This window comes from Solanum verrucosum, unplaced genomic scaffold (assembly GCF_900185275.1).
Source record: "Solanum verrucosum unplaced genomic scaffold, falcon-dt-bn FXZP01000214.1, whole genome shotgun sequence".
In the NCBI taxonomy this organism is placed as follows: domain Eukaryota; kingdom Viridiplantae; phylum Streptophyta; class Magnoliopsida; order Solanales; family Solanaceae; genus Solanum; species Solanum verrucosum.
The window spans coordinates 1193929-1206777 of NW_026020059.1; the positions used below are offsets into that span (position 1 = coordinate 1193929).

The following is a 12849-nucleotide window of genomic DNA, read 5'->3' on the forward strand; positions in this document are numbered from 1 at the left end:
AAAAGGCAATAAGAGACCGAGAAATTGATCAGAAACCAGAAGAGCAATACTCGCGACAATATCAGTATCACCACCCATACTCGTCCATCATGTACAAAATGAGTTCCAGAGGAACTAATATCACATTGTATACAATTTCAGAAGAACATGTATAAACTGAACCATCTCTCAAAAGCTAAAATGCAATATGAACAACATTGTTAGTTAAACATTTGCCAATTTGTTTCCTTCTCTCTATATATGTGCAATCTCCACATGATTTCCTTTGCTCAACAACTCCTTAATACTTGTCATATCAATAGAGACAATCCAAGGAATCTCTCAAATGCCATCTAATATCTTCTTTGTGATTAATGAATCAGTTTCTATAGTCAATGATACAAGACCATTATAAACATACACAATACTCCAGACCCAATTTTACTACTTTAACTTCTATAGTTGTCTTAACTCTGCATACACCAAATCACCTGCCCCATTCCTCACACAAAGTGCTAAAGCTCCTTTACCATAATTTTCTTTACTACAACAATTTGTGTTGCATTTGAAACTTCCCAAAGCTGGGTAGTTCCAAACCACCACCATACTTCAATTTAAAGGAGCATATTCTTCAAGGAACTTTTCAATAATTGGCCAGGACTCAGGAGTTAGGGATACCGCAAATAGGAATTACTGCTTATTAATGCTAAAATCATAGCATGTTCCCACCATATCTAATGATATTTCTTCTTCTCCAAATTTTCTAAATGATAAAGGCAGGAACAACCTTAAATAAAGGTCTCAACTTATTACCACACTCTACAATATCCCACCATAAGTCAATTACTTGTTTGAGTTGTATTAATGGACCTGTAATCTAGCAACATGCATCAGCAAAGAGCTTCCAAAGACTAGCAGTAGTAGAGGAATGAATAAATAGATGATCAACCACCTTATCATCACAACAACAACATTCAACCTCATTAGTGAATTTCATCCTAACTAGGACTTCTCCAATAGGGTTCCTCCTCTGCCACATAAGAAAATAAACTTTAAAATGGATCCTTCTCTCCCAAATTTGCATTAGATTCCTATGTTTCTCTTGTCTTTGTCTAATCATCTCCCAAGCACTTCCTACTAAAAAATTTCTATTTCCAGCAGGCTGCATCCACCAAGTTTTATCTGATTTCTGCCCTTTGCTCAAAGCCTGAAGAATCTGACCATTAACTTCTTCATTGAAGTACTCCTACAGCAAGTTAGTATTCCATCTACTAATTAATGTACCTCCTCCACATTCCCATGAGCATGATTGAGAGGCATGTGGAATTGCAAAGCACCTAGGCGAGTCCCATTATCAAATCAAACACTTGCATGTCCTGCTTTTGGTTCCCACCATATTGCTTGATCAAAAGAGTCCCTAGATTGTAACATTAGCTTCCAGATTTGAGAACCCCCTTTCTATTCAACCATTTGAGGTCTATGTCTCTTACAATACTGATTCAACATAAAGTGAGAAAAGGCCCAAAATAGTCCCTCATCTTTGGGTTAAAACACAAAGTCATCCTTGAGTTTTCACATGGAACACTAATAGTCCCTCATGTTTGCAATATTGGTGCACTTTTGGTCCTCCCCTAAATTTTTGCCTATTTTTTAATATTAATTTTGTCCACAATTTTATGTAAGGAATGTCCAATCGTCTTTTTATATATTTAGTAGAAATAATAACTCTATGTGAGAGAAGGTGAGAAGAAGAACATCTTGTTCTGCTCAGTGAAAATATTACTGCAGCTAAGCTAAGAACATCTTAACAAATAACGTTGTAAGAAAAGAAAAATGTGTACTATTGCACGTGAAATCGTCGTGATGAACCTTTCGACTTTACCTGCAATACGATTTCTACTAAACAAAACAAGGGGAAGAACTTTTGGAGGAGGACCAAAAGTGCACCAATATTGCAAACATAAGGGACTATTAATCCTCCATGTGAAAACTCAAGGATGACTTTGAGTCTTAACCCAAATATGAGGGACTATTTTGGGCCTTTTCTCGAGTATTGTTGGTCCTTAAAGTTCCACCACAACTTAGCAAAAAGAGCATTTGTAATATCAAATAAAGATCTGAAATCAAGGACTCCCTCTTCTTTAGGAAAATAAATAGTATCCCATGTAATCCAGTGTTTAACTTTGCCCTCTTCCTTGAAGTTCTACAAAAACTTTGCAAACATCCTATATATATGTATATCATGAATGACACAATTTGGAGGACTAATAGTTGATAGTAAGCATATGAGAATATTTTGTAGTACATTCTTAATCAGAACAACCTTTCCTCCAAATGATAGCAGCTTCCCTTTCCAGACTTGAAGCTTGTTCTTGATCTTCCTAATTAACTCTGTAAAATGTATTTTCTTTAGCATGACCAATTTGACACCCTAAATACATCAATGGAAACTTTCCTCTCAGAAACTAGTCACATTTCCCACTTCCTGAACAACAAAGTGAACAACCTTATTAAACATGTAAAAGGAACTCTTTCCTTTATTGAGGTTGTGAATCCAATATGAGTGTTGTGTTCATGTATAAGGTTTTCGAATTAATGCATGATTTTGGATTTTCGATATCTCGTTATTTTTTATTCTTAATTATTGGCTGGTGGTTGCATCAACCTAAGTCAATTGACTAGTTTACTAGGAAAAGTGAACTCAAATTTGAAAGAAATAATTTACGAAAACTTTGGACGCTAATCCTCATTTAATAGAGTCATTTATGAATAAGGAATTGACTTGACGTAAGTTTAATAGTAACTCTTGTGCATTTGAGAAAATCATTAAGAGCTATATTATTAAATTATTCGAAAACATTAAGTAATAGTTTAGAGTGCATATCTAAAACAACTAATTACAGTATTTACATGAAAATTTAGGACATTGTATTTCATAGATTGGGGCACAACTTGGTTCTTCAATCCTATTGATTTACAACTTCATAAAAAAACAATATTCAGTAAGTTAAATAAATATTTTCTTTCTACTTCCTTCCCTATCTTGAGTGTGAAGTTTTATATTAATTATATTCATCTAATTGCAAGCATTATGTCATAAATGAAATAGAAATTACGATCACCAATCAAATATTCATCTAATTTGGTAGTTTTTTCACACTTATTCTTGTGGGAGTAGACCACAACGTTAACTGTATTTGACTATACATCGTTGCATCATTTTATATGGGTAATTTTGAGCATATCACTCTATGCCGTCAATGAAAATCATTAACAGACACAAAATAACACCTACTACAATCAACTAAGTAATCAAAATATTGTGTTAGAACCAAAACAAAAATACTAACTATTACAACTCAAAAACTATATGAATAAATCATGATAGGAACAAGTTCTTTCGTTATAATAACTTCTTTTCAAGACTCATTGTGTGATACTCTTCTCTCTCTAACCTGTGTGTGATCAAACTTACAAGCATTATGTCATGTTGTTTATATAAGTGTGAACAACTGCCTTGTAGTTTTCCAATCCAAACAAATGGTTCAAGACTTTTTTAGAATTCGATCCTGATTCGACTTTTTTGTGCGTTTACTTTTTTCTACTATTTCCAAGCTATTTTATGTGCATAATGTATAATATGATTTTGAATATAGATTCTGAAATGTGCTTCTAACACTTTTCTATTTGTACTGTTATGACCAGCTGAAGCAAACCATATATACTGGTCAAAGCAATGATACCTACACTTTTCATGCAACAAATGACAGGTCCGTTTCCACATCGGTAATAACTTATTTGAAGTGTCAGGGTCGTTGATGGAGTGGTAAGTACTCCCTCATTCTTAATCAAGAGGTCTAGGGCTCGAGCCCTTGGCTACAGAGTCGCCTTTGTTAGGGAGCGTTTTAACCTCCAATGTAGAACTTCCCAGCATGAATCCAGATTTAGTCGGACTCCAATGTAGAAAACAGACACCGAGTGGGAAACCAAGAAAAAAAAAACTTCTTTGAAGTCAATCTAGTTGTAGAAAGAATTAACATTTCAATGCTACTGTCTAATTCTCATTCTATCCCTAGTAGGTTCAGGGGATACGAGAACAGTAATGGGTGAGCAACAACTAGACCATACCAGGTCTATTTTGCAAGCACATGTACATTTCAGATAACAAATCATGTATTAAACAAATATTACTGAATAGGTAAAAAGAATTTGAAAATAAAAGAGTGATACAAAACATTGTATAATTATGTGCAAGCTTCTCCTTTGTATTCATTAAAGTGTAACAATTACAAATATTAGTATATGATTCCATATAACTTTCCAAGTCTTCCTTAGCCTTACTCAGCGAGGAAAAAAGAGTTGACACATTAACTAACAAGACGAGTATGACATGTGACCAATCAACCATAGTGCTCAGAGGCATCGACATCCATGAATGAAGAGACCATCAGCAGAAGATATCTTACACAGCAGAGACAGTGTTTCAGGCTTACAGCATAACACCAGACATAACTAGATGTATATAACATCTCTAGGACATGAGGACAAAATGTGAGATCAGTGGTCCAACCAAAATTATCAACAAAACTTCATATGGCAATCAAAAAGTCCACTACAATACATGCCTACTTCAATGTGCGTTTATCAGCTTCATACATTTTCATATGACATGCATGACTGCCATCAATCAATGGCGATAATGAGAAATCCAACAGATACATACATGAGTACCACAGGATACAAGGCAAGAGCTTTCCTCCTAAGGTTAACAGCTGTACTCATGAAGGGGTATGCTGCCCAAGAACTCCAAGCTAGTGCAACACAAACCACAACCACCTTCAATATCACATTGTCCTTTAGCATGCAAATAAAGGCGCCAACATCAAGTGGGAATAGACAGTAACCCAGAAGACTGAGGCTTTGAAAGAAGATTATGTGACCGCCCTGCAGGTCAAACTCATTAATTTCATCTGAAGTAAGAGAAACATCATTTACATTAATTCTGCGGCTCTCAACTACTTTAGTGCTGTGAAAAGGAATCTGCATATACACTCATTAGTGTCGGTATAATGGTATTCCTTTAGTGACAGGAGCCTATAGAATGCATTCCTGGGTATATATGCACCAGTGAGCTTCCCTTTCCCTATATGTTCAATATCTGACATCTCTTGGCATCTTTATATATGTCTAGTAATTGCCTAAAGATGTTTAAGCATATACCCATATTAGGGTGTTTTCTTCTTATGCTATTCATGTTTTGACCTTATTTTGTATAGGCATGGGTTGAGAAAGTTTCATTACCAGTAACAAGACATTCAATGTCAGGATGACAGCACCGGCAGCCAGCAGAGCAAATGCAACAGCAAAAACTTCGGACTGGAAGAAAATTTAAAGAAAAATAAATCCGGTAGTCAGTAATCCATCACTAAATCACTCAAACCACAGGCAATTAAATATCAATTAATCAATCACATAAGCCTCAGTCGCAACTAGTTCAGTTTGGTTATATAAACAGTCCAAGCTATTTTGGTTAGGCTATATCTAACCACAGGCAACTAAAAGAAGTATAATATAAAAGAGTAAAATAAAGGGTGCCTGTGGACTTCGTTACAGTAACAAGACAGCATGCCATATTTGAGCAAGATCCATCCCGACCTAAGTTTCAACAGTCCAAAAACTGATCTAGATCTATTCATTCCATCAAATTGTCTGAAAATAACTTAACTGTCTAGACAAACAACATTTCCACTTGACATTTGATAAACTCTTGATGGTTTGTTAATGGGTCCACAGAAACATTGTTGATTGCTCTCAAACTAGAAAGGTAACTCCTCACACCATGTTGAATAAGAGATAACTAGTAACAGCATAAAAGCAAAAAGTTTAAAACAATAAAGAAATGCAAAAGGTTCATTTAGACATGAATAAGAACTGCCCACAGTGAGATGCATTAAAACTAAGTGATCCTCTTTTTTGGGATAAGGTTTGCACCAAGTAGCACCAAGTAGGTGCATTGGGGTGTGCAATACAAAAGGCAGAACTGAGTGATCTTGAGTTTAGGACTCACAGATCACATTTATACCAATACCCAGTTTAAAGTGAAGGATTCTCTTTGGCCGACAGGGCTTCTATTCAGAAGAATCTTTCCAGTTAATGAAACAGAAGAGTTTGAAGTTCTTTAACATGCTTCTTCATTCACGTTTTTCCCCAAGTATAGCAAAATATGCACTGATGTCTTCCTGGTTGATTAGGTAAGTCTCACTGTAAGTCTTAGTTTCGCCAACCATTTTTGGGAAGTCTATAAAGTAGCTATGACACTCATCTTCCATCATACATACAAGCTTGAATAGTTTTACATAGAAGAGGACTATTGAGTATTGACACTAGAATTAGACGTTTATTATTTGCACCTTTGTTAGAGTTCTGTTTATACTTCATTCCCTCCCATTGCATCTTCTCTTCTTTTACCACTTCTGCTTCTCCTTCTTAAGACCAGTAAATTCTTAACTATTATATATCTGGTTTTCTCTTCTTTTATTATTCAAGCAAACTATACAAAGTCAGATCAGTACTTGTAACTTCCTCTTTGTGATCATCGGCTATCTACTCCAAGTTAATTAATCTCCCACCATGAGATAAGATGGTGAAGCTGCATTAGAGTGGTAGAAGGGCTTGTGACAACATCAATATACACTTTGAGCACGAGGCACTTAAACCTCGACCTCAACAGCTTCAAATGAAGAGGTAAAGCAAAAAATGCAGGTAGGGCCTTCACGGGATGGGCAAGAAATTGCTAGAATTTTTTTTGATAAAGAAAATTGCTAAAATATTTTAAGCTAAGTAAAGCAAGAAAAACAAGAAAATATCTCGTAAGCACAAAGCAAGGATAAATGATCTTGTCCTCATCCTCGTTAAATAACCCGTACACACTAAATAGGATTAATAGTTGCAATGGAGAAGCCAAAATGCACTTAAATCCCTCTCTTTCCGTTTCCTCCAGCTGAAGACATTACCTTATACAGTAACCACTAGTCATCCTAACAAAGCACAGATTGGAATCTTCACCAGCTTAATAGTCTGGAAGTCTCTCACAGTCAACATATATATCTCAAGAGTCAAGATACTGGAGATACTGAAGATACTGAATGGGCTACTATAGTTGTTCTCCGCAATCTTGCCCTTGTTGACGCATAAAGGATATCAAAGGTAACTAGTTCTTTACCAAGGAAAGTAACTATGCACTTGTCAACCATCCAATAATCGGAATCAGGTAAAATGGTGATGCTCAGACCTTTGAAACAACAAATTGAGGTATACACAATCCCTCCATTGAAATGTATGTGGCATAGTTTGACTGGGCATGAGTTTAAGAAAGAAAGGAAGATCTGTGAACTTACAAGTTATCATCTGGCCTACAGTCTACACTAGTTCTTCTACCCACTCCCTTTTATCCCACATTATCAAAATCCCTCCTCTACTACTCCTGGCATCCAAATGTACTTCTCCGATCTATTAGCCCACAACTCCCTCATCAAATTGCTTACCCCTCCTATATTTGTTTCTAAAAGAACATAAATGTTTGCCCCCCACCGGTGAATTAATTGTTTAACCAGTCTCCTCTTGTTTGCCCCATTCAAACCCCTCACGTCCCATGACACAGTTTTAATCTTCATTGATCTCTAATTGGTGGTCTTCTCCTCTTTCACAGCTCACTCCTAGGTTCCCCATCCTTATAGTTGACCTCAAAGAATTAAATTACTAACCTCTTTTGGGATCAAAAGGTTGTTTTTGACTCTGACATTTCTCTTCTTTGATCTAGCCTCTCAAAGAGGAGCTCTGCATCTTTTTCTAAGCCATTAAAAATGGCTCCAAATTCCTTGCTTAATTTAATTGTATTTTGCTGCACCCAGGATGTTGCATCAGATTCCACCTCATTATTACACTCACTTGGGTCATATTGGATAGGTGTAGGCTCTTCAATCAGAATCAGCTGCATTTGTGTCCCTTCCCTTGTTTTTCACATTATCCCATCTGCATCAATCAACTCAGTTTCCGAGATCACAGCTATAGGAATTATGATCACATCTGCTTCATGGTTCGTGTCGATCCTCTACATGTGATCCTCGACCCTTTCTCTTACGAACATCCCCCTTGCTTCATCTTCATAGTTAAAACCTGTCGCAGTTCGCAGTTCGCAGCTCCTCTACAATGTCCACATGAGCATTTATGCTTTCAGTGAAAGGCTAAGCTGTAGGATTTTTCATTAAGCCTTTCTGTCCTTTCTCATTAAAATGAGAGGAAGGACCACTTTCATTTAAACGAAGAGAAGGCCCAACATACGAAGTGGAGAAAAATTGGTCCACTAGCCCCACTCCTTTTGAATTGTTGCATCCAGCCACGTGCCCATCATCTTTGTCCATGGTGTAAAATCCTCAATCCTATCCATTATCCAACAGATCTTTCCTAGCTATCCCTTTCCCCTTCCTTGGAGTTTTCCCTTTCTCCACAATTGACTGACACAAGCTGTTAGCTCCTCTTCGGTGAAAAGTTTTGTCCCCTCTTGGTTATCCAACAACCCAACTTTTTTCAAATTTTGTCGGCGCTTCTACCCATACTGGTAAAGTGAATCTCCATTCCCCATCCCCGAGTTCAACCGACGTCGGAAGATTTTTCAGCGACCCATTACTTTAATTCAAGCCCATCTCAAGTGATTCTTGAGCTCCATCTCCGACCATCCGCCATATTTTTCCCCAATCTCCTTTATAACCCCTGTTGGACCATAGTTGAAGTGGCAGACCTAGAACCCTAATCCAATACCAATAGAAATTGGTACTAATTGAGTATGCTCTAGCTATTGATGACCACCAATCCAGCTTGAGACTGCTTCCCTGGTTTTCTCCAAGATTCTTTCATGACATGCTCTGCGTCCTTCACACTTTGAAATTCAAATAGGAATGGAATCTCGTTCATGTCAAACACTTGGAGGTTATGTATTCCATGCCAAGCCTAATGTGCACATTTTCTGACATCATTTTGTGAAGGGATTTCATCGCACTCAGCGAAACTGACCACTACGCATCTTCTTAGAGGGAATTCTTAACCTGAGACAGCTTTGTTCCCCCCATGGAAGCCCTTCATTATCTCCCCATTATCACCATCATGGATCCATGTAGATTTATTTAATGCTTCTTTAAAGCTTCTTTCATCACTTAATAATCTGACATCTCACATCCCTTGTCCTTTTGGTATTTAAGGCCCCCTGTCTGAATTTATCTCTATTAGTGAAGCAGGCAAACTTTGAAACCAAAGTCAACTAGCCCTCATTAAAGTTGTTCTCTGGCACAATAGTAACTGACCTAGAATCCCCTTTGACAGCAATGACAAAAATAAAGCAACCAGGTTTATTGAACTTCAGGCATAGAAAAGGCTGGTAGCCTTATCTCTGCATCTCTCACTCATATACCTTAAACTCAATAATGTCAAACGACTTCCCCACAAATCTGAAATAAATAAAATTATCCATGACCAATAAAAGACTTAAAAGAAGGAAAAGGAGACTTAGAATGATCTCGGCGATCGAATACCACCGGAGAAGGTATCCAGAAGTCCGAAAAGGACCTTAGGTAACTACCTCATTAACTGAGCGTGAGAGCATATTAGTACCTATTATTATTATTTTTCTAAACAGGAATCTAGGTGTTTTGAAGATACTAGTAGTTCCTTACAAACACGTAAGATGAATTGTATTCTTAACTTTTGTTATTGGTGTAAATTAGGGTATATAGATGATTTTGTTTCTGTTATAGACATCATAAGGTCCCTAATAAGATGATAAATAGCTTAGCTTTGTCTCTTGTTTATACTTTTGGTTTGGATCTACTGATGTACATTCATTTTGGTTGCAAACATTTTTGTGTTTATGATTTATTTATAGTTTGTTACCTTGTCATAAAAAATAAAGGCAATAGCCAAAGAGAATATAAACTCTAGGCATGTTGGACTTCCATGCACAAACTAAATAGAACTATTTGCACCCATTCAACTGTGTTGTTTTTATAGTCAGTTTAAACCAAGCCAACTATACCCTAGCAAGTCTATAGGACATGTCCACAAGAAGACATCAACTTATAAGGGGAAGGAGTAGGACCACCAACATGATTACAATGTGAACTGTAATAAAAATAGACAGCTAGATAGCAAAAAGATGAAAACTTAGGCAATTCCAAGAGTTCTCTTTTGGGCTGGATCTAGATGAGGAGCCGAAAAAGAAATCAAATAGTTGAGATTTATGGTGAAATGGAGAGACAATTTAGAAGTAAGCACATTAAAGAAGTGGAGATGGAAGAAAAGAGAACTGGACCAGAAAGGACATGCAAGAAACTACAAATAAAGTTGTTGATTTTTTTGTAAAATAAACAACTACCCCTCAAATCCCAGACTAGTTGGGCTGGCTGAACGAATCCGCTTTTGTCAATCCCGATTCATTCATGCTCATTACATTCCAATACTATACAACAAGAAAGAGAAGAAAAATACAGCTCATGGTTGCCAGTAGATAAAAGAAAGTCCTCGCTTTCTCTTGAACAAGGGACGGGCAGCATAGCCAATGTCATATCATGGTATCAAAGCAAAACTCATTGATCCATGTTGGTGTGCTTCTCAATGTTGGAGCCCTGTGTTATGTTTTACACGCTCCAGTTGTCCAGTCCTCATCATACGGGGGAATGTTAACTATTAAGTCCTATATTGAGGGAATAGGTTGTGCTCTCCTTCTATGGTCATAGGCAATCATCCCTCATAAGCTAGCTTATGGGTTGGATTAGGCTAAAGATCCATTTCTTCACATGTTATTAGATCTAGACTCATCCTCATTCTTGGTTACCCAATACTGGGCCATCATGTTATGTTTTCCATGCCATAGATGTCCAATCTTAGGCTGGCGAGACAGTGTTACCAGTGACCTATTGATAAAGAGAATGGGTTTGTTATCTCTTGTATGGGACAATCCTTCCCTCATGAGCTAAAGTGGGGTTGTTTAGGTCCAAAGTCCAGCGTCCTTTTATTCAGCTATAACTTGATCTAATTTGAGTGCCCCTTGTGCCAGAGTTAATTAGGATTACATATATTATACATCAAAACTATAAAACATGCACAATCACAAAAATAAATGCTTCTAAAACATTTACAGAATTCAGTACCTTCTAGCATAAGACACAAGTAAATTAGACTCAACCGATAGTTTGAACAGTAAAGTGGTAATGCTTATCACCATAAAGGCTGATAAAATTTGACAATGTACCTTCTTAACAGAAGCAGACCATGACAAAGTGAGACCAAGGAAAACAATGAAGAAGAAAGGTCCCCATAGATCCCAATCACGAAGCGCTTTGCCAGGATCTTCTCTATAAGGATTAGGGAAAACCACCAGCTTCAAATTACTAACAATTCTGGACAGATCTCTTTTGACGGTATCCCAAACGGGTTCGGTAAGGGTATTGGGCGGCGATCCGAATCCGGTAGCAGCTATATTCGACTGTCCCGATGAAGGTAGGGGTGGTGGAGATGGAATGGAAGGGACAGGTGTCGGTTTGTAATTGGTGGTTGTGGTAGATGTAGGAGGAGGTGGAGGGCGAAGATTGGAAGGCATGAAGGGAGAAGATGAAACAGGTATGGCAGCACGAGGAGGAGAAGGAGGGCGTGCTGGAAGGACAGTAGAAGGATTGGAATAGATGAGGTTTTCAATTTCATCAATATCGGATTGGGATGAGGAGTGAAGAGGTATAGTGTCTCCGTGTGACATTTTTTCCGGTAGCTCTCAGATTTGCAGAGATGATCGGAGATGGGGGACAAGGCGGGTTGCCCTGTTGAGGTGTAAATGCAGGGAAATGCCCAGTCGTATTGTTAGAAAATTTTGCACTAGTTGAGAAAAAGTAAGTAGGCCTTTGGGCATGTCATACCATATCTCGTGAGATGTAGTCGGGTTTGGACATGCAATTTCATTGCTGATTTCATCTCATGATTATGTCATGATATGAAATTTCATATTCTCTACCTGTTTGGATATGTGATATGGTATCATGATATAATATTATAATATGAAATTGTGAGATGAAATTAAAGTTTTGTTTGGACATGTGATATGACATTTTTATGTTGTATTTTTTCTCATAAATATAAGAATCTTATAAGTTGTAAAACTATTAAAATAACCCCAATTATTTATTCAATCTTACCAAATAAACAAAAAATTATAAAATCGCATAATAATTTATTATAAAGCAATTTGTTCTCCACTTAAGTAATTGTTTCATCTAACTTTAATTCAATAAAAAATTTGAAGATAAATTGTAGTGTACTAGTCTTTAGTATAATCCTCTCGCATAGTACGGACAATTTTCTCACGTTGAACTTGCATTTCTTGATCATGTGACCGAGAGGACGAACCAACATTGTTACTTTGAGCCATTCATTGGTTAATATCATCCGCAACTATATTTCATGCTCATAGACCATAAATATTTCATCAGTCCTTTGGTATTCTCGCAAATAATTATGTAACACTGCACAAACTATGACAATTTTCACTTGTGGATCAACATCATAATAGTTCATGCCTTGTTTCAGTATTCTAAATCTATTTTTCCAAGCTTCAAAAGTCCGTTCAATCACAATGTGCAGAGATGAATGCCTGTAATTAAACAGTTCTTTAGCATCTTGAGGCTTTCTTTCACTCTCTCTGGAATCCTGCAAATGATAGTGTAGTCCTTTGTATGGAGCTAAAAATCCTTTGTATGGAGCTAAAAATCGATTGGTTTGAGTAAAGTGATTGTATGTTGGGGAGCATAATAAATTTTATGTCGGTGAAAATAA

The 12849-nt window shown here is 36.9% G+C and overlaps 1 protein-coding gene across 1 annotated transcript; it reads right to left on the reverse strand.

Moving 5' to 3' along the window:
• Positions 1-4203: 4203 nt before the first annotated feature.
• On the reverse strand, positions 4204-11885 carry LOC125823285 (protein YIP4b-like). Its single transcript, XM_049502674.1, has 3 exons — positions 11279-11885; positions 5281-5355; positions 4204-4923 (listed from the first exon to the last, which is right to left on the reverse strand). The coding sequence occupies exons 1-3, from the start codon at positions 11777-11779 to the stop codon at positions 4663-4665; spliced, it is 837 nt and encodes a 278-aa protein (XP_049358631.1). The 5' UTR covers positions 11780-11885; the 3' UTR covers positions 4204-4662.
• Positions 11886-12849: the final 964 nt, after the last annotated feature.